The 27752-nt window shown below is 42.9% G+C and overlaps 1 protein-coding gene across 4 annotated transcripts in view; it reads left to right on the plus strand.

The window, feature by feature from the left end:
* FBXO15 (F-box protein 15) overlaps nucleotides 1-27752 on the plus strand; it is a 122127-nt gene that overhangs the window by 58054 nt on the left and 36321 nt on the right. For all 4 annotated transcript variants that reach the window (XM_056521450.1, XM_056521448.1, XM_056521452.1 and 1 more), the window contains exons 6-8: nucleotides 11434-11643; nucleotides 11919-12048; nucleotides 14580-14662. In XM_056521450.1, the coding sequence (XP_056377425.1) occupies nucleotides 11434-11643; nucleotides 11919-12048; nucleotides 14580-14662 (423 nt within the window). The remainder of the gene's footprint in view (nucleotides 1-11433; nucleotides 11644-11918; nucleotides 12049-14579; nucleotides 14663-27752) is intronic.

The raw sequence follows: 27752 nt of genomic DNA on the forward strand, positions 1-27752 counted from the left end.
AGTGCCAGTGTCCGTGATGACCGTATAAGGCATATGGCGGCCTCCTAATTCTCCATTGACAGATGATGTTGGTGGAGAAAAGGATCGGGTGTGCTGAACTTTCAGACTTGTCTGTCTGCGACAGCACATGTTCTTGTGTATGGGGTAGTTTGCCCCACAATTAATAGTGTATGGCCACCTTTTTTTGTATAGATAATCGACAGTGGACTACAGTAGCAGCAAAGGGATTTTTTATTCTGATTCGGATCAGTCATGGATTTGTTTGACTGTAAAATTTTTCTGTAGATTACCCGTGAATCCACAATAAAATCTGCAAGTCCGGTGAGAAACATATATACTGTATTCAGAATATAAAATAAATAAATAAATACCCCAGGGCATGGCCTAGATGCTGAGCTGAGCAGACACATGCTGCTGTAGCTCCGCTTTGAGTCCGTGCTTTTTCTCACCCTGCAATCATCCTGGACTCCTTGATCCTTCCTCAGAGGCTTCAGAACTTCAAAGTGGATTGCTTGGCTCCATCATGCCACGTCATAAAGGCAACCCTGCGGCAGCTGCAAAGCTACAGCCGTTCACACGCATGGGCTCTCAAGATGGCGCCGGCTCCTCACAGCCTTCTCCTATGGGTGCCCCTGCTACTGCCTGATCATCACCTGCCATCCTCGCCTGCTGACCTGACCCTTGGGGAGGTATCTGCTCAGCTACGAGCTGCCATTACGACCTGCAAAACCTCACTTACTAGTATGTTGGAGGAAGGTAAGGTTGATCTTGGCTTTCTGCGCCAGGACCTCTATTATCTGAGAGACACGGTACGCCACGCAGACGACCATATCTCCATTGTGGAGGATAATATGTTTCCCTTACCTGCTTCCATTGCGGCCCTTGAACGCACCACCTCCCAGTGGAAGGAGTAGGCGGACGACCTGGAGAATAGATTTTGGGCCTCCCAGAGGGCTCTGAGGGCCAGGACCTGGGCCCATTTGTGGAGCGGTGGTTGCGGGAGCTGCTGCCCAATGCTCCCTTTTCCACAGCCTTTGCGGTTGAACGGGCTCATAGTGTACCAACGCACGCCCTTCCACCTGGGGCCCCACCGCATCCACTTATGGCCTGTATGCTGAATTGCAGTGACTGGGACCTGGCCCTGTGGTTGCTGCACCGCTTACCTGAGATCATTTATAATGGCTCCCTGGTGTCCATCTTCCCAGACTTTTCCCCAGATCTTCAAAACAAAAGAGGTACCTTCCAGTCTGTTAAATGTAAGCTTTGTGAACTGTGGCAGTACCTTACTCGATGGTCTACCCTGCCCGACTCCGGATGGTGGACGGGGAACACACACTTTTTTTTTCCTCACCCCACAGTAGGCTGATGAGTTGTCTACTCGACGGCGCATTGCCAGGCCGTGAGCTTCTACCTCAGAGTGACTCTCCATTTCTATGCTCCTTCGCCAGACGCCTACCTACAAGGTTGCTGCTGCCTTATTCTTACACGAGAGGATCTAATGCCACAGAGATTGACCCTGTTGTGAGTACTGTATCCAGCTCTTGTCTGCACCAGACCCAGTCCCGGACTTTTGGACTTTTCCCTCTCATATTTGCCCCCTGAACATGTCCCCTGTCTCCGACCCCCCCCCCCCCCCCCCGTTCTCCCCACCTGGACATCCCTGGAACCCCCTCTGTTTGTCATTTAACCACAGCCTCCCTCATCGCCCACCGGCATGTCCCCTTCCCTCATCCTTACCCCTTGGCTAGCCTGATTGCTTGATTGCCTAGGCACTTGTCCGTACTTTGAAGGTTCCTGGAATGGTTGGTTCCTGGACTATCCGGAAGCTACTTGCTGGGTTCTTGAATCTGCAACTTCACATTCTCCTACTGAACTATCCTGAGGCATCGGACTTGCCCCTGCTGCTCCGTTCCCCTCCATCTCTGTGTGCCCTGCCCTTTATCTTCCCCCTCATCAATGCTGTTGTCTAAAGATTGTACTCTATCTATAATCATGTGTAACTACATTATCGGATATTGATTTGTTGCCTCTCCTCCTCTTATTTTTCTCTCCTCTTCGTTCCCCTTTTCCCCTTGGACCCCCTACCTCTCTGTCTCTCTCCCTCTCATTCCCACCTCCTGCTTTATCCCTTATGCTTCGCTCCCTCTCTTCCCATTTCCTTGGCCCTTCCCCTCTTTCTGGACCTCTTTGCCTTTCCACCTACAAGTTCTGGCTTACTGGGTTGGGACGGTGACTTTTATAGAGTGTATTAAGTGTATAGAACATACAGGTCATCTTGCCCAGTTTATACTTTTCTGGAGTTTTTGCTTACATTTTATAGTTTTGTATAGCTTTCTGGTACTAGTTCTCTGTGAGTCTCTAAATGGATCTTTTGTATGTGACGCACAGACTCTTCCCCTTACCTATTGCTTCCACTGACCTCTAGTCTATGAATTTTGCCTTGATGATTACATTTTTTGTTTTATGTTGATTTTTGTCTGTCTTGTCTCTGTCTCGTCCTTTTTGTGTGCTCACTCGGATTCACCTTCTCCTTTTTCCCCTTCCTACTTGTGCTAGCTCTAGTGCACCTGCTCACTTTTTTTTGTCTCTCCTGTAGTTCCTACCTCTAACTGGTCCCATGGCTACTATGAAGTGCCTTTTGTGGAATGTAAGAGGCCTCGTAAGTGCTCCCTGGTATATGCCACTATTTGTAAGTACAGCCCCTTAATTGTTTGCCTGTAGGAGACACATCTGTCTGCTGCCACTACTCGCTGGTTACCACGACCATGGGTACAATATACAGTACATTCATGCCATACCTCACACTCTAGGGGAGTCTCCATTATGATATGATCATAAATCCCTAAAATGGGAAGCCCGCCAGACTCACGTAGACCCTGATGGGAGATTTGTTTTTGTCTCCTCCCTCATAGACAACTCCCCATACGTTCTCCGGGGTGTCTATGCCCCCCCGGTTCCCTAGATGTCAAGCTGTGTTCACTGCTTCCTTCCCTGGGGCCAAGGTCCTTTGTATGGGTGACTTCAATAATGTATTAGACTCCGGATGTGATAGGGCTGGTTCCGGTGCTGACTCACAGCCCTCCCGTACTCCATTAGCTACACTACTCTTGGAACTGGGGTGGTGGGATATTTATAGACATTTCTAATTTTGTAATTGTAATACATTCTCTTGCCAGGTGGCTGGTTATAACTCTCTCATGAATTGATTTCATGGTAGGCAACCCTTTGTTGATTCAATTAGTGAGTGCCCTGGCTTATGTTACTCGAGGGTTGTCATACCACTCCCCGCTTTTGTTGACCTTGGAACGACCGGGTCCCCCACTTTTTAGAAGCTGGAGGTTTAATCCCTACTGGTTATCCATTTTAGGCCCTCATGATGGTATCCCAGTACAATTGCAGATGTTTATGAATGATCACAGGGACACTGGGGACAAACAAGTGGTCTGAGAATCCGCTAAAGCCTTTTTACGCGGCGGCTTGCAGTCTGCCATTTCTTAATCGGTGCAGGAGGAGAATGAATTGGCGACGCGAAGTTCTGAGCTGGAACGGAGTTATGTGACTGACCCTACTGAGGCACATAGGGATGACTGGCTTCAGGCTGGCTGTCTTTATCTCCAATGCTTACAGGAGAAGGCGGCTCAAAAACTTTTCTTTAATCGACAAGTGACCTTTGAGTTGGGCAACCAGTCTAGCAAACTGCTGGCTCATCTTATTCACCAAAATTCACTCACTTTCTCCGACGGTACTACAGATTCGTGCCTTGGATGGCTCCATTTTAACCACCAATGCTAATATTTCAGACAGATTTGCTGCTTTCTATTCTGATTTGTACGCCTCACAAGCCACTTTCTCACATGCTGACTTAGCTTCATTCCTAGACACCATTGTTTTTCATCGTCTCTCTAGTGACAGTGCCGTTTCCCTGGAATCTGGCTTCACAATGGAGGAATTAGCTGACGCCTTGTGTGCCCTCGCGAGAGGTAAGTCGACGGGCCACAATGGCCTTTCAATGGAAGTATATCAATAGTATAAGGAGCAGCTGGCTATCTGTTGTCCATGTATCAGGCAGCTTTTGCTGCGAATAAACTCCCTGACTCCTTTTATGATGCCTCCATTGTGGTAATAATAAAGCTAGACAAAGATCCCCTCGACTGTGGCTGATACCGTCTCATCTCTCTTTTAAATTTGGATTATAAATTACTCACTAAAATGTTAGCTACCAGACTCAATTGGGTTATATCCATGTGGGCCAATCAGGCTTCATGCCGGGTCGTCCACCTCTGACAATATTCGTAGAGTTCAGGTACTGACTCAGGTGGGGGTTGTGAATGGGGAGGATTGGGCAATAGCCTCCCTAGACGCTGCCAACAAAGTACGGTTTGAAGAAACAGGAGAAACCTCTTCATCGGCGCTGCTCGGATGGTGCAATAATATGGATGGTACCCAGAGTATTATGTAACAATATTTTATTGAAACACATACAATAGGGGGTACAGACAGGACAAGACGCGTTTCGGGAGTGAGCCCTCCCTTTCTCAATTGTGGACATATGCAGTCCCTGCATATGTCCACAATTGAGAAAGGGAGGGCTCACTCCCGAAACGCGTCTTGTCCTGTCTGTACCCCCTATTGTATGTGTTTCAATAAAATATTGTTACATAATACTCTGGGTACCATCCACATTATTGCACCATCCGAGCAGCGCCGACGAAGAGGTTTCTCCTGTTTCTTCAAACCGTACTTTGTTCCAAGACTTCTGCCGATCCCTGCGAAGACATCGGCCGCAACCCGCAGGCTGCAGCTCTGGACTATCGCTCACTACCCCAACACGGAGGGGTTACATGCATGAACCCAAGGTGAGCATACTACTTAATCTTTCGCTTTAACACATATCATCGGAATTACACGAGGCGCCGTCCTCCTTTTTTTGCTTTTCTATTTTAGACGCTGCTAAGGCCTTTGACTCCATAGAATGGCCCTACCTCCTTGAGGTCTTGAACCATTCTGGATTTGGCCCCAACTTTATTAAGTGGATTTCCCTACTTTATAGTTCCCCGAGAGCCTGGATGTCAGTCAACAGAGTTCTCTCCCTGTATTTTGCCCACGACAGGGGTGCCCTATTTCTCCCTTGCTCTTCGCAATCGCCATTAGGCACTTCGCTCGGCAGATACATCACCCCTCTGTTTATTCAGGAATACGTGTTGGCTCTAGGGAGAATAGGGTAGGCCTGTACGCTGATGACATGATACTTTTTATGTCTAACCCGACCGAGACCCTCCCTATTGGTGTCATGCTTATTGATAGGTTTGGCTGCTACTCTGGACTGAGGATAAACTGGGATAAATCCATTTTCATGCCCCTTCGAGATGCTTATTGGGGAGTATGCTTCCATGGCTTCAAAGTTGTCTCCCACTTTAAATATCTTGGTATTCATGTTAACCGAACGTTTGAGAGTGACCACCTGGTGAATGTTCAGCCCCTTCTCTCATTTGTTAATGAGAAGTTTCAGGTTTGGGCTACTTTGCCACTTTCCGTGGCCGGTCGCATTTACCTTGTAAAGATGGTGGTCCTTTCCAAATGCTTATAAAAGTGCTTAAGCATGCCTCTGCCCCGATGTCGTTCTTTAAGCAATTGCATGCCATTTTCCCATCCTTTATCTGGGGGGGGGGGATAGATCCAAACTTAAATTGTCTCTCCTGCAGCGTTCTAAAGGACAGGGAGGAATGTTGCTCCCTGACGTTCACATGTACTACTTGGCGGGACAGCTTCGCTACCTTGTCTACCTTTGCACAGATTGGCATCCCAGTTTTGGGTCACATCGAAAAAACTCCTTACATACGCAGATATCATGTTAGATAGACAGTTATGGCCTGGTCCCTTACTCCCTCATTTCTCTGTCGTGCTTGATCTTCAGTTTTGGAGGTCTCATGGAGTCTCCACTACTGATGATGTCCATGATGGTGTCAGCAACATCGGGGGGGGGGGGGCTAAACTTTGGAGACCACTATACAGTGCTCTCTAAACTGTAGCCCCCCCCAGATGTTGCAAAACTACAACTCCCAGCATGCACAGACAGCCATTTGATTGTGCAGGGATTTGTAGTTTTGCAAGATTTAGAGGGTTGCAGTTTGGAGATGACTTTGCAGTGGTCTCTGAACTGTAGCCCTACAGATGTTGCAAAACTGCAAATCCCAGCATGCCCAAACAGCTGCCTCTCCATGCTGGGAGTTGTAGTTGCGTACCTCCAACTGTTGCATAACTATATCTCCCAGCATGCACTTCGGTGATCAGTACATGCTGGGAGTTGTAGTTTTGCAACAGTTGGAGGCACCCTGATTGGAAAATACTGAGTTAGGTAACAGAACCTAACTGAAGGTTTTCCAACCAGTGTGCTCCCAACTGTTGCAAAAGAAATTTTGCAACAGCTGGAGGTTTGTTCCTCCCTCCATATGAATGTACAAGGTACATTTACACAGGCAGGTTTACAGTACGTTTCCTGCTTCAAGTTTGAGCTGCAGCAAATTTCCTGCCGCAGCGCAAACTCCTAGCGGGAAACTCACTGTAAACCTGCGCCAGTGCGAATGTACCCTAAAAACACTACACTAACACATAATAAAGGGTAAAACACTACATATACACCCCCTTACACTGTCCCCCCCAATAAAAATAAAAAACATTGTACGGCAGTGTTTCCAAAATGGAGCCTCCAGCTTTTAGCAACAGCTGGAGGCACCCTGTTTGGGAATAATTGGCGCAGAATACCCCTATGTCCACCCCTATGCAATCCCTATTTTAGTCCTCAAATGCGCATGGTGCTCTCTCACTTCAGAGCCCTGTTGTATTTCAAGGAAACAGTTTAGTGCCACATATGGGGTATTTCCGTAAATTTTGGCGGGCTTTTTCTTTATGAAATTTTTTTTTTACACTAACATGCTGGTGTTACCCCATACTTATTATTTTCACAAGAGGTAAGAGGAAAAAAGACCCCCAAAATTTGTAACACAATTTCTCCTGAGTACGGAAATACCGCATATTTGGGCGTAAAATGCTCTGCGGGCACACAAAAAGGCTCAGGAGTGAGAGTGCACTATGTACATTTGAGGCCTAAATTGGTGATTTTCACAGGGGTGGCTGATTTTACAGCGGTTCTGACATAAACGCAAAAAAAAAAAATACCCACATGTGACCCCATTTTGGAAACTACACCCCTTTACGGAATGTAACAAGGGGTATAGTGAGCTTTAACACCCCACAGGTGTTTGACAAATTTTCGTTAAATTTGGAGGGGAAAATGAAGAAACATTTTTTTTTACTAAATTGCTGGTGTTACCCTAAATTTTTCATTTTCACAAGGGAAAATAGGAAAAAGCCCCCCAAAATTTGTAACCCCATTTCTTCTGAGTATGGAAATACCCCATATGTGGATGTGAAGTGCTCTTCGGGCGAACTAAAATGCTCAGAAGAGAAGGAGTGCCATTGGGATTTTGAAAAGAAAATTTGTCCGTGTGTTTAAAAAGCCCCCATAGTGCCAGAACAATGGACACCCCCCCCCCCCCACATGTGACTCCATTTTGGAAACTACACCCCTCACAGAATTTAATAAGGGGTGCAGTGAGTATTTACACTCCACTGGCGTTTGACAGATCTTTGGAACAGTGGTCTGTGAAAATGGGGGGCTTTGTAAATGCACAAGGCACCCGACTTCTATTCCAACCAAATTATCTCTCCATAATCTCAATGGCGCTCCTTCTCTTCTGAGCATTGTAGTTCGCTAGCAGAGCACTTGACATCCACACATGGGGTATTTCCATACTCAGAAGAAATGGGGTTACAAATTTTGGGGGGCATTTTCTCCTATTACCCCTTGTAAAAATGTAAAACCAGCATTTTAGTGAAAAAAATAATGTATTTACACATCCAACTTTAACTAAAAGTCATTAAACACCTGTCGGTGATAAGGCTCAATGTACCCCTTGTTACGTTCTTTGAGGGATGTAGTTTCCAAAATAGTATGCCATGTGTTTTTGTTTTTTTTTTTGCTGTTGTGGCACCATAGGGGCTTCCTAAATGTGACATGCCCCCAAAAACCATTTCAGCAACATTTGCTTTCCAAAAGCCAAATGTGACTCCTTCTCTTCTGAGCATTGTAGTGCGCCCGCAGTGCACTTGATGTCCACACATGGGGTATTTCCATACTCAGAAGGGAAGGGGTTACACATTTTGGGGACATTTTCTCCTATTACTCCTTGTAAAAATGTAAAATTTTGGGGGGGGAAAATGCATTTTAGTGAATTTTTATTTATTTATTTACACGTCCAACTTTAATGAAAAGTCGTCAAACACCTGTGGGGTGTTAAGGCTCACTGTACCCCTTGTTACGTTCCCTGAGGGGTTGTAGTTTCCAAAATAGTATGCCATGTGGGGGTTTTCTTGCTGTTCTGGCACCATAGAGGCTCCCTAAATGTGACATGCCCCCCAAAAACCATTTTAGAAAAACTCACTCTCCAAAATCCCATTGTCGCTCCTTCCCTTCTGAGCCCTCTACTGCGCCCGCCGTACACTTGACATACACATATGAGGTATTTCCTTACTCGAGAGAAATTGGGTTACAAATTTTAGGAAGATTTTTCTCCTTTTACCCCTTGTAAAAATTTAAACTGGGTCTACAAGATTTTGAATTTTCTCTTTCACTTTGCTGCTATTCCTGTGAAACACCTAAAGGGTTAACTCACTTACTGAATGTCATTTTTAATACTTTGAGGGGTGCAGTTTTTATAATGGGGTCATTTGTGGGGTATTTCTAATATGAAGGCCCCTCGAATCCTCTTCAAAACTTAACTGGTCCCTGAAAAATTCAGATTTTGAAAAATTTGGGAAAAATTTTAAAATTGCTGCTGAACTCTGAAGCCCTCTGATGTCTTCCAAAAGTAAAAACATGTCAACTTTATGATGCAAACATAAAGTAGACATATTGTTTATGTGAATCAATATATAATTTATTTGGTATGTCCATTTTCCTTATAAGCAGAGAATTTCAAAGTAAAGAAAAATGTAAAATTTACAAATTTTTCCATCAAATTTTGGAATTTTTCACCCAGAAATGATGCAAGTATCGACAACATTTTACCACTAACATAAAGTAGAATATGTCGTGAAAAAACATTCTCGGAATCAGAATGAAAAGTAAAAGCATCCCAGAGTTATTAATGCTTGACGTGCAGTGGTCAGATTTGCAAAAAAGGCCTGCGTCCTTAAGGTGAAAATGAGCTGCGTCCTTAAGGGGTTAAACAGATTTGTAAATTACTTCAATAAAAAATTGTTAATCCTTCCATTACTTATCAGCTGCTATATGCTCCACAGGAAATACTTTTCTTTTTGAATTTCCTTTCTGTCTGACCACAGTGCTCTCTGATGACACCTCTGTCCATTTTAGGAACTGTCCAGAGTAGGAGCAAATCCTCATAGAAAACCCATCCTGCTCTGGGCAGTTCCTGGCATGGACAGAGGTGTCAGCAGATAGCACTGTGATCAGACAGAAAGGAAATTCAAAAAGAGAAGTGTAACGTCAGCGCTCTGGCCAGACATGCTGGCCGTGAGCGCTCTCCTTTCATGTCCCCGCTGGCGGCGGGGCTGGGATTCACATCGCGGGACGCACCTCCCCGGTCTACCATGTTCTCAGTCCCGGTGTTGTGTCCCTGCTTCCTAGGGCGCGCGTGTGCCAGAACTCTGTGATTTAATAGTCCAGTGCGCCCTAATTAGTGTCTACACCTGTTCCTTCCCTATAAGTGTGTGCACCTCCCCCTGCCTTGTGCCGGATCTTTGTTGCCCTAGTGCCTGAGAGAAAGCTGCTGTGTTTCCTGTGTTCCTGATTATCCGTGTACCTGATCCTTGTTCCGTGCCGCCTGCCCTGACCTACAGCTATCCTGACTACGTCTTGTCATATCCTTCTGTACCACGCTTCATCCCAGCTACCTGTGTGGTCGAGTAGTGCCAGGGGTAGCGACCTGAGTGCCGCCGGCCGCAGCAAGACCATCCCGCTTTGCGGCGGGCTCTGGTGAAAACCAGCGGCATCTTAGACTCTGCTCCCTGGCACGGCTCACATCATCATCATCATCCACACAGGCCCAGAGGATCCACCACCTGCTGTGACCCTTACAAGAAGAACTTTCTGTGGATCATACAGCAGGTGATAAGTAATTGGAAGGATTAAGATTTTTTTATGGAAGTAATTTACAAATCTGTTTAACTTTCTGGCACCAGTTGATTTAAAAAAAAAAAAGTGTTAGTTTCCAGTTGTTAAGTGATTTTACCTATAATTGCAAGTGATATTTTATGAACATTTGAAGTCTTTAGGCCCACAATTACAGTAAAATAGCACCTTTTTTGGTGATCACATGACCAAGTTAGTCATTTTTTTTTATATTAACAGACAAAGCAGATTTATACAAATACTTATTCAGAAAATTAGTTGTTGAACTCATTGTAATTATAATTCCATCATTATTCCTATTCAGTGGTCACATGACGTTTGTATGCCACGTTTAGTCTTATTCAGTTACCGCATTGGTGCATCAAGAGGTAATCCAGTTGAACTAAATCAATCAAATACAGGGGATACTTCACAAGGGGTTTTATTTCACAAATGGGTAAAACCAAGGAAACACTCACCTTGGTGACTGATATCACCAGACTGAGTGTTTCTGTGATTTTACCTGTTTGGGCAATAAAACACCTTGTGGAGTATCTGCTGGATTTTTTTAAACTGTATTGCCTATAAAAGCAGAGTTTGAGTTTGATCTGTGCCATCTGGGAGGAGGATGTACATGATTGAGATGCTCCTTCTGGTTTATGCAACAAACATTTTGGATCTGGGATGGAGGTCGCGGCCACAGACCAGTGACCTATTGTCTGTATGCATTGCCTATTTCTGTCACATGGTAGGGCAAGGGCTAATATTTGGCAGTATGTCTTTACTAATTGCTTGAGAGTATTGCTTTCTTATTTGCATATGGGTGCGAGTATTTTAACACTATCTACCGTGTACATGCTTTCCTCCCTATATAACTGCAAGAATATACATTTATGCATTAGTGTGAAATATTGCTACATTAGTGGTTTTTGTATTACCAAATCTGTTTGTTGTGTGCTCACATATTGTTATCTGTGACTAACCCCATTTCCCACTTGATGCATGCGGTATTAGATGGTTTTACATTTTTTGAGAATTGTTCAATAAAGATTATATATTTTTCTAATATGACGATTACTGGAGATATTTAATACAGGGAATTGTTAGAAGGTGAGCTGATTTTAGAATTTTTTTTTAATATAAAATACAACACATTTTAGGACTACAAGCTACATGTATCCTGAGATTTGTACAGTTATAGTGTGCATCTATTTACTGTGTTCATGTCTTTGCTCACTTAACAGGGTGTCTGGCCTGGTTTGGAACCTTACTTTTCTGGATACCAATGGGGTGGAAACAGTGATTGGACAGACTGATACATATTTCAGAGATAGTTCACTTACTGTGACCTGGAAAAGTTATATTTGGCCTGAATTTCATACCCTGACCAAGATTCAGCTACATGGAGTCACACCCGTGCTGACAGATAAATGTTTAAAGCCGATTAAAAATGGGTGTGTATGACAATAAAATAAAATACTGTAGGTATCAATTGAAATTTGACTCTGTGTCATAATCTTGTGGCCCGACATCCAGATAAGTCTTCTTAGTGATGTTGTGTAACAACCATGTGATGCCAGCACGACTATCAACCATTGTTAAATTTTTTTCCATTCGAATACCCCTATACTGCCCCCTTCAAGTGCTTTGTTGCTCATATATTTCTTTATACGCAATGATATTAATGAAGCTGAAATGATTTTTGGGACATGTGTTTTTTTTTATTAAGGCTCCAAAGGCTCTCGCTCATTGCGGAATATGACTTGAAAGACAAACAGGTTCCTGGTAGATACATTGGTCAGGATATACACGTTAAAATTATCCATCTTCACCCTGGTCTAATTGTTGGATTGTGGAAGGTAAGCTTTAATTCCGATAGATGCTGTATCTTGGTTTAATGCCAACCTCCTACAACAGATGTCAGAAAAGTATATATTTTACACTATATATAAATGCCTTATAGACAGGCCTTCTAGAGGAAAACAGTCCATTTACTATTTTTATTATGACTGTAAATCAATAGGTTTTAAGGTTTGTATTGTGTCATGGATATAAATAACAATAAATGTCTTTATTTTAGATTGAACGAGACAGGCTTTTTTCAACTTTACTAGGGAAATTGTGTAAAGCATAAATATTAGATATATCCGAAAATTATATAATAATATTACTAGGGATGCACCGAAAGGGAAATTTTGGGCCGAAACCGAAAATTTAAGCTGCGCTTAGGGGACTATTAGATTCCTCATACAGATCAATGGGGTTCCATAGAACTCCACTGATCTGTGTGCCCTGCGATCATTTGGTTGAGCCTGCTTAGCCAGGCTCAATCAAATGCAGAGCATCGGACCGGGCTGAAGGAAGCAAAGGTTAGCCCTCCGGCTACCTCCATAGTGCATTGCCCCTCTGCAATTGCGCTGCGGGGGATCCACCCCACTGGACCACCAGAGCGCTTTTACAGGTCCCTTTAGACAGCGTCGATCTAAAGGGTTAATAGCTGGCCACCACATGTCAGCTATTAGCAGCGGCCCCTTGCTACAAGAACTAGCTGGAGGCTGTGGGGCATGGCAGATGATGGACATCGGAGCAGTCTGACCCCGCAGCAGGCATTTGCCGCGTATGACGCGGATCCGACTCATGGTACCGTGTCATATACTCACCCGATCCATGACGTACATGTATGTCATGGGTCGGGAAGAGGTTAAGCCACGTCCCCTGAAACTTTCACGTCCCCTGAAATATTACACTATTTACTGGTAAGTGGCACCTGATCACATTATGTTTTTTCGCATTATTCAGGTAAATAATATGCAATGTTAATCATAATTTAGGACTGTTTCCTATCTCTGTGACTCATTATCACAACTTAAAGCCATTACTTAAAAATATCATAAAACAACTCCATTTTGAATATAGATCATATCACTTTCTCATGGTAATAATTCTCTGTACCTGTACGCCCTGTTCCGGCTCCCACAGTTTGAAGCGCGCCAGTGAGCTGAGTGCGCTTAATACTTGGTGGGTCCCGACTACTATCAGCAGCCAGGACCCATGGTTAATGATGAACATCGGGCTGGACAATGCCGATCGTGGAGTCTAAATGTGGGATCTAATGGTTAAACAAAAGTTTGAATGATCCCACCTTTTCCCATTTGTTTTTAAATAAAATAATGTAATAAAAAATAAACCTATGTGGTACGCGTGCATAAATGGCTTATACGTGAAAAAAAAAAAATTCCAAAGTAAAAACTTGCAAGTTTTTGGTCACTTCATATAAGAAAAATTAATAATAAGCGATCAAAAAGTCCAATCCAAACAAAAACGGAGAAGCAGGCGGCATTGCACTCTGCTTGACATCTGTACATTTCTCTGTATAGACTTCTGATTGACATGTCAAAGGTTGTTTTTAATGACAGTAACACTTTAAGACCAAGCTTTATTTTATATGATCAGGGACAGAATGCAAATGACCATTAATAAATATTGTTTTCTTTTGAGGTAACTTCAGAAAAAAATAGGTTATTCTTTTTGGAACCATTTTTACCTCAATTAAAAAATAAATACATAAATTAAATAAAAACATTTAAATGTGAAATAAATGTAATCTGTCACCAGTGTATATTGTGCAATCAGTATTAGTTTATAATATTCCACAGGAAAAAACCTGTCAGGTGATTTATGTTTTCCTATCTGAGAGCAACATATAAGAGAGGGACATAAGCTGAGCACAGTGATATATAGATTTATATGATTCGAAGCAGATTCATGAGTAAAATGCAGAGAACAGTAAATCCCAACTATTCTGACATGATCCTAGGAGACAAAGTTAAAAGTAGTAAAGAACATGTAATACCTCCCTGTACTGTAGGGGGCGCTACCATACACCAGTCAGTGCATGCACTTTAGGAATACAGGGGTTTTACCAGTGAATGTCCATTCTGATTGGTCAGTTCTTCCAGCCATTGACACGTTTTGCAGATTCCATAGCATTGCATGTTGAGTCTGTCAAGTTACAATAGTCCAAAAAAGACCATTGTATGTTGAAACTATGGTATGTTGAGGCCATTGTAAGTTTAGGGATCACTGTACAGGGAATGTTGTCAATCAGACTGTGTGGGTGGGGAGAAGCAGGACTCCCAGTCTATCCTAGGACTCCTGCTAGAATTTACTGTATTCTGATTTTCATTCATAAACCTTCTTCAAATCATACAAATTGTATATATCACTCAGCTTCTGTCCCTCTATCATATATTGTTTTTAGTACATACATTTTTTTTTTTTTAAGTTTTCTGCATTGCAAAAAAACTGTCAATATTCAGTATTGTTAACTGTTCAGTATTGTTAATGTTATTGTTATGTTAATTCCTACCATGGCTCTTGTTTATTTTAGAAAGGTTCTGAAATAGCATTTGTGATGGGAACACTACATTATCATCAATTGCTGGAGAAGAGTTTCTTGGGATCTGCAGGCAGGTAATAGATTTGAATATATTATACTATTTATCTCTTTTATTAAAGTTTGTAATACTGTATTAAAGGGTTCGGGTTATGTGCAGCCTCTCTTTATATGCCCTACTACGTTATAAGACAGGGGTATTTAATTAAAATTCAAAGGTACGATAAGAGAAAATTTCCTCAAGCAAAGGTCCAAAAAATCCCCCCTGTCGGTAGTAGCAACCCCTCCATAGATAATAACAGCCCCAAATAGGTAGTATCATTCCTGTGTATATTGAAGTAGCCCCTCCTGACAGTAGTAACAGCCTCCCATAGGTAATGTAGAAAAGAGAGAAGGAACGATGGACGGCCCCACGTGTATTACCCTAGGATATATGGGAGAAGAGATGTGGGGATACCCCATGGGGCTTATAGATGGCCGCTCATCTCAAGGTAGAAAATAGAAGGCATATAACCCAAGCGATAATGACCTACCATCAGATGTGAGTTGCTGACAAGCCAATGGGTTGCATAAACCGACCGTGTTGTCCTGTGGAGGAGCCTGAAGGAAAAAGGACCCTTAAAACATAGCACTGCAAACTCGTAGATGGAAGAAACGAAGTCCAGATAGTGGTTAACAGTCCTCAGCAGGACCATTTATTAATAATAAAACAAGTGATTACGCATTTCTGGAGGAGCCTTCCCTCCTGATCTGAGGAAGGGATGGCTCCTCCCGAAACCTGTAATCACCTGTTTTATTGTTTGTTTGTTTTTTACTAATAAATAGTCCTACTGAGTCCTACTGTTTCTTCCATCTAAGAGTTTGCAGCGCCATGTGTTAAGGGTCCTTTTTCCTTCAGCCTCCTTCCCATAGGTAATATCAGCTCCCTGTAAATAGTAGTATTCCCCCCCCCCCCCTCCACTCAACCATCTGTATTATGTCGTCCTATGGAGTAGCATGGAACATTCATGTCATTCTGCCTCCTCGTCTGTGTTTTTTTCGCTAGGGAGGAAGCAGAGTGATGTGAATGTTACATGCTCTTCCATAGGATGTCATATTACAGACAAAGGGGAAGAACATCACTATTTACAGAAAAAGGGTGTAGTACAGTTTACCAGTGCCAGGTGTAAAAGAACCTACAGTGACATACTTGTACCCCCTGGATGGAGGCAAGTTGCACAGTTAATTTTTTGGCTCTATTGCAGAGCTGAGTCTGGAGCCGGACAGAGGTCCGCCTATTAGTGACCGCTTGTATAGGATTTCAGACAGGGTTTCCTACTTCAGAGCCTATTTTATCCCAAATATATAGTCCTGACAGAGTGGTTTATAGGTGACATTGAAAGTTCATGATTTAAAAAAAGATTACTTGACTGTGTAATTTAAGAGGATAAGAAATAGCTCTCAGGTTCCATTAAAGGAAAACTCAAAGCTGGTTCACAGGCACTAATCCCAATAGATGGGGTTATAGTTCGGGTGAACCAGATAAAAATGTTCTATCGCTTACCCAGATCTGTGCTGCCGTTCCAGAAATACAAGCTATATTAGCCTCTGTTGCTAATATGTAAATTACTACTTTGCGCATTTAGGCCGACGGCATACCTAGCTCCGACGCATATAGCTATAAAGAGGATCAATCAGTGTGTTAACATTATATGTTTTGTTTAAGAAATTGTTAGCTTGTTAGCTTCTGGAAACACTGTATACTAATGGCTACTGGTCTTGGTGAGAGCTGATTGCAAGAAATTGACTCCTGCACACTTAAAGGGTTGTTGACTAAAAACTTGTAACTATTAGAGGGGTATTCCAGTGAAAAACTATTCTTTCCATATCAACTGGCTCCAGAAAGTTAAACAGATTTGTAAATTAAAGAATAAATTGTATTTGTGTATCGGCGCACATAAAAGGAACACACATATGGGAACAAACTTACTAATGCAGTTGATTTATTAGCATCTGTATAGGATAAGAAGATTCTGAGGAGTGAGCTGGTATTGGTTTCTTTCACTAGGCAGAGAAAAAATAAAAAACGGCTTTTGAGTAAACAATCCAGGTACTGTGTCTATGTCATAGGATTGTATCGAGTTTGTACTGCTAAGTATTGTAGCAAGAGAACTTACTTTTATCTTGTGAGGGTTGAACTATGATGAAGATAGGTGCCGACCCCCCACCTCAATGACCGAAGTTGACGGAAAAATTCTGTCTCACTCACTACATATATTTGTAAAATAAATATGATTAAGTGATTTGTATATAATACAATGTGCTTACATGTAAACAGTAATAGTAAGGTGTAAATCTGTATATGGTACCATGTATTGGCGCTGGATAAAAGTAAGTTCTCTTGCTACAATACTTAGCAGTACAAACTCGATACAATCCGATGACATAGACACAGTACCTGGATTGTTTACTCAAAAGCCGTTTTTTATTTTTTCTCTGCCTAGTGAACGAAACCAATACCAGCTCACTCCTCAGAATCTTCTTATCCTATACAGATGCTAATAAATCAACTGCATTAGTAAGTTTGTTCCCATATGTGTGTTCCTTTTATGTGCGCCGATACACAAATACAATTTATTCTTCAGTTTATTTCTCTTTTTGGGCCCCAGCCAGGACCCTTATTGTTGTATCTTGGCTGCCTAAAAGGGAACCATCCCTGCGCCAGTGATTATATACTAGATTTGTAAATTACTAGTATTAAAAAAATCAAATCTCAATCCTACCAGTACTTATCAGCTGCTGAAGCTGAGTTGTTTTTTCTGTCTGACAACAGTGCTCTCTGCTGACACCTCTGTTTGTCTTACGAACTGTTCATATATATTGGTAGATCGCCGGTTAATACAAACCAGCGATCTCCAGCAATTCCCGGGTCATGGGGGTCACGTGTAACCCCAGATAAGGATGATGATCAGTGGTGTAATACCAGTATAACAGAAGTATGGGGAGGGGTGAGGTGGGTGAAGGAGCATGTTGCTATGTTCTTCCCACCATACTTCAGTGATCACGTGTGCAGGACGGAGCCCTGTGCTGCCATCTCTCCCCTCAGAGTGAAAAAAGTGCCCCCTTAGATAGGGACAGGTTAGGAGTAAAAAAATATATATAGTTTTTTTTCAGCGTACCATACTGTAGGGGTCCGCAGGTCCGCAGTACCTTTAACTGAAGCCTACCCGCTGCTGATCAGTCCCGTAGTACTAATGAGCGTTTTTTTTTTTTTTTGCACCTATAGGCGGTCCGTGCCACCAGTAGCAGGCCTGTGCTGTGTGGATGGACCGTACCTCTGTATGTGGCCTGCCCCACTGCTGTCAGTGATTTATCACAGATCAGCGTATTTTTTTTGGGTTCAGGCGGGTGCATTTTTCGGGATTAAGTGTTTTATTATTTTATTTTTCGGGTATTTTGTGTTTGGGTCTGTTTATGTGCCACCAGCCACTATTTTGGATTGAGTGGCTGGACCACCCACTGACCTCTGCGCCTCCTGCCGCCACCAAGCGCTAGTCAGTGTGCACACCACTTATTAGGTAAACACTTTTTTTTTTTTTTTTTGGCACAGGGCTATTTATGTGCTAGAAGTCTCGCACCACACACAGCATATACACAAATAAAGTTTTCCCCACACACATATACACACCCCCATCCCCATTAGAATAGGGAAATGGCCCACAGGGCGCTTTCAGCGGAGGAGGCATATGCCATACTTCCGACACTGAAAGCGCCACAGAGAACGAGGAAGACCCCACCTTCCTTATTTCCTCATCATCTGCTTTCTTATGATGAGCCACCAAGGGGGTAGAGACGCCGCCATACAGGACCGCAAACCTCCTCTGCTTCTGACCCTGTGCCCCATGCTAGTATGAGTCCCCCTGGGGTTCATACACGTCAAGCACCCCTGCCAAGTTCACTGGTGCCCTGGACTGAGCCAGCGGACCACGAGCCCGTGATTACTGAATTTGTTGGCGACTCAGAAGTTAAGATTGACATCGTCAGGGTCACTGAAATAGACTTTTTTAGTTATATTTCAGTGATGACTTTGTCAACCTGTTGGTTGAGCATGTATGCCCAACAGTTCGTTGCTGCAAACCCGGCCTCACTTTTGGCTAGGCCCGGTGGCTGGTTCCCAGTCGATGCAGCCGAAATTGGGGTCTCGTGCTGCATATGGGCTTTGTTGAAAAACCCAATGTCAGGCAATATTGGAGTGGGGATGTCCTTTACCCGACCCCTCTCTATAATATGGCCATGGCATGTCCCCGGTTCAAGGCCATTTGGAAATGTTTGCATTATGCTGATAATGCAGCATGTCCCCCCAAACTGATCCCACATATGACCGCATGTATAAAATCAGGCCGGTCATTAATCACTTCGGGGCCAAATTTTGGGAGGCCTATGTCCCTGGAAGGGAGGTCGCTATTGATGAGTCTCTTATCAGCTTTAAGGGGAGACTCAGCTTCCGGCAATACATCCCAACCAAGCGAGTGCGGTATGGGGTGAACATGTATAAACTTTGCGAGAGTACCACAGGGTACACTTGCAAGTTTATGGTGTATGAGGGTCAAGATTCCCGTATTGAACCCCCAAAATGTCCCCCCATTCTGGGTGTTAGCTCGAAAATCGTTTGGGGCCTTTTGCACCCATTGCTAGATAAAGGTTACCATCTATACATGGATAACTTTTATACTAGTATCTCTCTCTTCACATCCCTCGCCGCCAGATCCACGCTCGCTTGTGGGAAAGTCCAGAAGAATCAAAGAGGCCTTCCTTCCTATCCCCTCCAAATTCCTATCCCCCGGGGTGAGTCCTGTGCCCTTACCCATAAAAACCTGTTGCTGGTCAGGTATAAGGACAAGAAGGATGTCGTTATGCTCACCACAATTCATGGGAACAGCAGCACCCCTGTCCCTGTGCGAGGTACCGTGGGACTGGTCCTCAAACTCGATTGTATTCTGGACTACAATCTGTATTTGGGGGGAGTTGATCTTTCTGATCAAGTCCTCAAGCCATATAATGCCATGTGGAAAACACTGGTATGGTACAAAAAAGTTGCGGTCTACATGATACAGGTTGCCATGTATCACTCTTTTGTACTGTCCCAGTATGCTGGCAACACAGGGACATACCTCCAGTTCCAAGAGGAAGTTCTAAAGGCCCTGATCTTTGGTGACTGCCATAGAGCGGGTCAGAGCACCTCTGGACCTGTGGGCCCCTGGATCGTCCCCGGCCAACACTTTCCAGGTGAGGTCCCCCACACTGGAAAGAAAGAACAGTCCCAGAAAAAAATGCAGAGTGTGTTGCAAGAGGGGGATTCAGAAGAACACCAACACTCAGTGAAACTCTTGCCTCGATCACCCTGGCCTCTGCATTAAGAATTGCTTGAGCGAGTATCACACTTCCATGGAGTTCTAATTTTTTCATCCTTTCACCTGATTTTCATTCCCCAGAATTTGACTCCAATGTACCAGTCCAGAGTACATTGTATTTCAAATTTTAAAACCAAAACACCAATATCATTTTATTTATTTTTTCCTAAAAAAATGGGTTATGGGACACGGAGTCAACAGCATTGTGGGTTTTCAGTTGCCTCAAATGCGCAGCGCTCTCTCCCCACCTGAGCGGGGTGCTCATTTGAAATAACAGAATAGGGACGGCCCCACACATCACATTCTGGGAAAATAATTTGCATATCAGTATTAAAATTGCTATTTTCATTCTAGTGTAAAAAAAAATTATTTTTCAATTTATGGTCCACTTTTCAAAAAACATGTGAGGTGTAAGTACTCGCTGTACCCCTTGTTACTTTCCTTGAGGGGTGTAGTTTCAAAATTGTGGTCACTTGCCATTTTTTGTTATTTTTTTAGATTTTATGTCAGAATCTCAACCATTGCAGTGCGAAACACCACATTAGGCCTCAAATCTCATTGGTGCTGTCTCCTAAGCCCTGTTTTGCACCCGCATAGTGCTTTACTGCCTTATATGGGGTATTTCCTTATTCTGGAAAAATTGGGCTACAAATTTTGTGGAGCTTTTTTTCTCTTACTACTTACTAAATTTGGTTAATACCAGGCATTGTGTTAAAAATCAATTATTTTACGGCCCACTGTTCAAAACATGGGAGGTGTATAACCCTTGTTACGTTTCTTGAGGGTTGTAGTTTGTAATATGGTGTTACATATGTGGGGTTACTGCTGTTCTTGGATAATGGGGGCTTTTTAAATGCACATGGCCTCCGACTTCAATTCCAACAAACTTTTCACTCCAAAAGCCCAATAGCACTCCTTCTATTCTGAGCATTGCAGTTCACCCGCAGAGCAGTTTACATCCATATATGGGGTATTTTCTTTCTCAGGCGAAATTGCACTACATATTTTGGGGGCCTTTTGCCCTAGTACCCCATGTGAAAATGAAACATTTGGGCTAACATTATCAATATACTGTGAATTTTTCACTTTAACAGCCCATTGTTCAAAAAACCTGTGAGGTATAAGTACTCACTGTAACCCTTGTTACGTTCCTGGAGGGGTGTAGTTTCCAAAATGGTGTCACATGTGGGGGTTTCTGCTGTTCTGGCACCATGGGAGGTTTGTAAATGCACATGGCCCCGACTTCAATTTCAGCAAAATTCTCTCTCCAAAAGTCCAATGGCGCTCCTTCTGTTCTGAGACCTGTAGTGCGCCAGCAGAGTATTTAATGTCCACAGATGGGGCGTTTTCTTAATCGGGAGAAATTGAGCTTTTTCTCCTATTACCCCTTGTGAAAAATTTGGGGGTAACACCATTTTAGTGTGAAAAATCTAATTTTCCATTTTCACGTCCAACGTCAACGCAAAGTCGTCAAACACCTGTGAGGTGTTAAAGCTCACTATACCCCTTGTTACGTTCCTTGAGGGGTGTAGTTTCTAAAATAGTATGCCATGTGTTTTTTTTGCTGTTCTGGCACCATGGGGGCTTCCTAAATGCAACATGGCCCCCAAAAACCAGGACGGCAAAATGCATTAAAAAAAAAAATCCCACACTTGCTCTTTCCCTTTTGAGCCATGTTGTGAGCCAGCAGAGCACTTTATGTCAACATATGAGGTATTTTCATACTCAAGAGAAATTGGGCTACAGAAGAACATGTTAGTGTAAAAAATGCAGATTTTGATTTTTCTCCTCCACTTTGCTGATATGCTTGTTAAACACCTAAAGGGTTAACAAACTTTCTGAATGTCATTTTGAATACTTTGAGGGGTGTGGTTTCTATAATGTGGTAATTTATGGGGTATTTCTCACAGAAAGGCCCCTCAAATCCACTTCAAACTTAACTGGTCCCTGAAAAATGCAGATTTTGAAATTTTCGTGAAAATTTAGGAAATTGCTGCTATACTTTGAAGCCCTCTAATGTCTTTTAAAAAGTAAAAACATGTCAACTTTATGATGTCAACATAAATATCCATTTTCCTTACAAGCAGAGCGTTTCACAGTTAGAAAACTGCAAAATTTTCATGAAATTTGGGGATTTTTCACCAAGAAAGGATGCAAGTAATGGCAGAAATTTACCGCTATGTTAGAATATGTCGCGAAAAAACTATCTCTGAATCAGAAAGGTAAAAGCGTCCCAGAGTTATTAATATATAAAGTGCCAGTGGTCAGATTTGCAAAAAAGGGCTGCACCTTTAAGGTGAAAATGAGCTGCGTCCTTAAGGGGTTAATCCTTTCAGTACTTATCTGCTGTATGAAAAAAAATTTCTACTGGAGTACCCCTTTAAGATAATTTTAATATGTGTATGAAATTATATGAATTAGTATGGTGCAATACAGAAATTTACGGTAGGTGCAGTACTGTGGTAGATGTAAACAATGACATTGGCTATCCCTTAACACTGATGTTAAAATCCTTATATGAAGGACATACCAGAGCCCGCACACCCAACGCCAAGGTTTCTCAAATGGCACGGGACCTAACGCTAACCTACCTGTGTGTGATGAGCAAAAACCAGGGGCCAGTGGGCAATTAGAGCAGCATTAGGCCGACATTCAGCCTGCTCCCAGTTGCCTCCAGTGTGACTGTGCTCAGTATTAAGAACTGTCCAGAGCAGGAGAAAATCCTCATAGCAAACATATGCTGCTCTGGACAGTTCCTAAAAAGGACTGCAGAGGGCACTGTGGTCATGACATCAGAGAAATCTAAAAAGATAAGCATCTCCTCTGTAGTATATAGCCCCTAAAAAGTACTGGAAGGATTAAGATTTTTAAATAGAAGTAATTTACAAATCTGTTTAACTTTCTGGCACCAGTTGATAAAAAAAAAAAAAGTTTTCCACAGGAGTACCCGGGCACCAGTGTGTACTTTTCTCAGCCTACAAATTCATGGGTTGTCTTGACTCCCCAACACAGATATATAATCTCTTTGTTAATTCTGAAATCCCATTGAATAACATATCTTCTCACACACATCATGGCATGATCAGAAACTTAATGTCAAAGTTAAGACTTGAAATTTCCAATTCCACCCCCAATTCCTTATTGATAAAATGGCAGTGTAACACACGTAATTAGAAGATGCAATAGTTATATAATCATGGATAACTACCGTATTTATCGGGGTATACCACGCACAGGCCTATAACACGCACCCTCATTTTACCAAGGATATTTGGGTAAAAAAAAGTTTTTTACCCAAATATCCATGGTAAAATGAGGGTGCGTGTGTGCGCGTGTATACCACGATACATCCCCAGGAAAGGCAGGGGGAGAGAGGCCGTTGCTGCCCGCTTCTCTCCCCCTGCCTTTCCTGGGATCTAGAGCCATGCTGCTGGCCCTTCTCTCCACCGGGCTATCGGCGCCGCTGCCCGTTCTGTCCCCCTGACTATCGGTACCGGCGCCCCATTGCCGGCGCCTATAGCCAGGGGCAGAGAAGCGGCGCCGACAGCCAGGGGGAGAGAAGGGGCAGCGGCACCCATTGCCGGCGCCGCTGCCCCGTTGCCTCCCCCCATCCCCGGTGGCATAATTACCTGGGTTGGGTCCGCGCTGCTGCAGGCCTCCGGCGTGCGTCCCCTGCGTCATTGCTATGCACGGCGTGGCGCACTGACGTCATGCGCCGCACCGTGCAGCGCATAGCAACGACGAAGGGGACGCACGCCGGAGGCCTGCAGCAGCGCGGACCCGACCCAGGTAATTATGCCACCGGGGATGGGGGGAGGCAACGGGGCAGCGGCGCCGGTAATGGGTGCCGCTGCCCTTTCTCTCCCCCTGGCTATCGGCGCCGGTACCGATAGTCAGTGAGAAGGGCCGGCAGCAGGGCTCTAGACCCCAGGGAAGGCAGGGGGAGAGAAGCGGGCAGCGACGGCCTCTCTCCCCCTGCCTTTCCTGGGGCGGTATCGGCGTATAACACGCACATAGACTTTAGGCTAAAAATTCCTTTCTCTTTACTTAGAGAAGGACACAATTAGGAAAAATACACATGTAAATAAATCTAATTAGCACATTAAAATGGCAACTAGAATAAAAACTGAGACTGATTTGATCAAGTCACTTATGGTTCAATTCTCTTTAATGGTCTATTCACACTTACAATATTCTGCACATTGATGCGCAGGATTGTAAGCTGTGTTTAGTCATTCAGTTTACATTGAAGTTTACTTCATCTATCTATAAAACTTATCGTATGTATGTATGTATGTTTGTTCCAGCTTCCAAGTGGCTGGAGATATTTTGATAAAAATTGCCACATATGTATGTTAACTAAATATAGTAGGGTTAAATCAACCCTAACCCACCCTGTTATGTCAGGGTGGGGGTTTTGTCTTAAATGTTAAATGGCCTCTCTCATTTAAATTATTTTTTGATATTTTATTCTTCATGTTGAAAAAATAAATATGTCTAATTTAACCACTTAAGGGCTCAGGGCGTACCTCTAACAATGGCCGGGACCCGGTGCTGCGCCCTAATAACGCTTTAAACGCAGCGTTCAAAGTTCATTGCCGTGTCTGAAGTGAAAGTAAAGTACTGCCAGTTAGCTCAGTGGGCTGTTCGGGTCCGCCGCGGCGAAATCGCGGTGTCCCGAACAGCTGGCAGACACAAGGAGGGTCCTTACCTGCCTCATGCATCACCGAATGACTGCTCAGTGCCTGAGATCCAGGTGTGAGCAGTCAAGCGGCAGAATCATCGATCAATGGTTTCCTATGAGATAACAAAGATCAATGTAAAAGATCAGTGTGCGCAGTGTAATATCCCCCTATGGGAGCTATAACACTGCAAAAAAAGTGAAAAAAAAGTTAATAAAGATCATTTAACCCCTTCCCTAATAAAAGTTTGAAATAAACATAAGTGGTATTCCCGCATGCATAAATGTCCGAAGTATAAAAATATATTGCTAATTCACACGGTCAATGGCGTACGCGCAAAAAAAATCCAAAGTCCAAAATAGCGTATTTTTTGTCACCTTTTTATATCATGAAAAAATTAATTAGAAGCGATCAAAAAGTCTGATCAATAGAAAAATGATCCCGCTAAAAACTTCAGATTACGGCACAAAAAAATGAGCCCTCATACCGCCCCATACGCAGAAAAATAAAAAAGTTATAGGGGTCAGAATATGACAATTTAAAACATATACATTTTCCTGCATGTAGTTATGATTTTTTCCAGGAGTACGACAAAATCAAACCTATATAAGTAGGGTATCATTTTAATTGTATGGACCTACAGAATAAAGATAAGGTGTCATTTTTACCAGAAATGTTCTGCGTAGAAACAGAAGCCCCCAAAATTACAAAATGGCGTTTTTTCTTCAATTTTGTCGCACAATGATTTTTTTTTTCCATTTTGCAGTAGATTTTTGGGTAAAATGAATGTCATTACAAAATAGTTGGTGGCGCAAAAAATAAGCTATCATATGGATTTTTAGGTAAAAATTTTTAAGAGTTATGATTTTCTAACGGTAAGGTGGAAAAAACAAAAGTGCAATAACGGAAAAACCTTGAGTCCTTAAGGGGTTAAACTAATTAAAAAAAGAAAGTTTTATGAGTTTTTCATCTTTGGAATCCCGGCCACTAGGGATCTCCCTCCTTGTCCAGTGCACATTTCTACCCCCTCACGTGCACAGACTTCGGACTCCTGCCCGCCGGGCAGAAGTCCAAGGTCAGAAAATGACGTCTGGACAAGGTTACGAGCACAGCTCGCTCAAAGCCTGTTTGTTAAGCCGACGAGAGCGAGCTATGTGCCGGGCGTGTCAAATTAGCATATCCCCCCCAGTCTGCCTGGATACAGACCCATGCTACTCTGCTACTCGCGCAGGGTACAAGCTCAGTGCCACGCGCATGTAGAGAGAGAAGTAGAAGCTGCACTGGTCGTCGCGCTTTTCGAGGTCTTACTGTATTTTATGTGAGAGCCTCTCATACAAATACATATGTAAAAAAAAATGTCAAAAAAGAAATGCGCCTCCAGTATGCCCATAAAACCAAATGCTTTCCGGACATGCTGGAAGTTGTAGTTTTGCAACAGCTGAAAGAACGCTTGTTGAGAAACACTGATCTATAAGGCTCACCCATGGTGCCTCCAGCTGTTGCAAAACTACAACTCCCAGCATGCCCGGGCAGACTATAGCTGTACATGCATGCTGGAAGTTGCAGTTTTTGCTACAGCTGGAGGTGCATTGCTTTTTGACATCAACATTTTTGGCACACTGGGGCATTTATCTATGTAAAATATCATCATAAACCCACCATTTTATGTTTTAGTTTCATCCCGGATCTCGGCTGTGGTCAGGGTACTGCTCCTAATACTCCTCCTCCCTGTACAGCACGTGCAGTGCTAAACAGGGAGGACTAGACCCCAGAGCAGCATCCTGTGCGATTGGCTGCACTCCTATGGGCGCACCCGACAGTGAGCAGCACAGAAGAGGAGAGGTCAGAAGTAGGCTTCCAGTAGGCTTCAGTGACATTGACCGTGCTGGGAAACACACCCACTTCCTCCGGCCAGAAGCTCAGTAAGGAACTGAGCAATAAAGAAAAGGGATGGAAGGCAGGTTTAACAGGTAAAAAAAAATTAAAAGGCAGGAAGGGGGTTAGGGCTAGTTAGAGAACAGGTAGGGACAGATTAAAAACAAAATTACTTAATGAGAGGTACTCTTTAAAGGGGTACTCCACTGGAAAAAAAATTTTTAATCAACTGGTGCCAGAAAGTTAAACAGATTTGTAAATTACTTCTATAAAAAAAATCTTAATCCTTCCAGTACTGATCAGCTGCTGTATGCTACAGAGGAAGTTTTTTTTCTTTTTGAATTTCCTTTCTGTCTGACCACAGTTCTTTCTGCTGACACCTCTGTCCATGTCAGGAACTGTCCAGAGCAGTATACGTTTGCTATGGGGATTTTCTTCTACTCTGGACAGTTCCTAACATGGACAGAGGTGTCAGCAGAGAGAACTGGGGTCAGACAGAAAGGAAATTCAAAAAGAAAAGAATTACTCTGTGGAACATATAGCAGCTGATAAGTACTGGAAGAATTAAGATTTTTAAATAGAAGTAATTTACAAATCTGTTTAACTTTCTGGCAAGTCTGTGGGACTTCTGGTACATCTTCTGATCTCATTACTCTTGGGCTACAGAGATTGCCCAGGACTTTTAAACATCCTGCTGACTGTCTGACAGGCAGGCACAGAGAATAGTTACTGTGGCGAACAGGATATGTTGTTTCAATACGAGAACAAGAACATTATTGTTGTTTTTACTTTCCAACAAGGTTTAGGTAGGAAGACCGGGCAATGCAGGATACTCAGCTAGTATTCATATATAATACCTGAATGAACTTCTGTGACTGCATTTAATATTGTTATACGATTATGTAGTTACTAACTAAACTTGCTAATGTTTTATTTATGTTATTTATATTCATATCTGTGTTATATACTGATTAAGGTTTATTGTTTTTATTGTTACCAATAATTCTGCATATTTTATTAGTATCTGTTATTATATTGCAAACGTTATTTCCTAGTGCTACATCATCAAAAGAAATTAGATCTGGATATTATTTTTATGTTGGTCCAAATGAATTGCACGCTGTTTGCCATATTTTTTGAAATTTATTAAGGACACATACCGGTAATTTATTTAAAATGTTTTAATTTTGTTGACCATAATTAAGTAATGACAGTATTCC

This window comes from Hyla sarda, chromosome 5 (assembly GCF_029499605.1).
Source record: "Hyla sarda isolate aHylSar1 chromosome 5, aHylSar1.hap1, whole genome shotgun sequence".
Lineage (NCBI taxonomy): Eukaryota > Metazoa > Chordata > Amphibia > Anura > Hylidae > Hyla > Hyla sarda.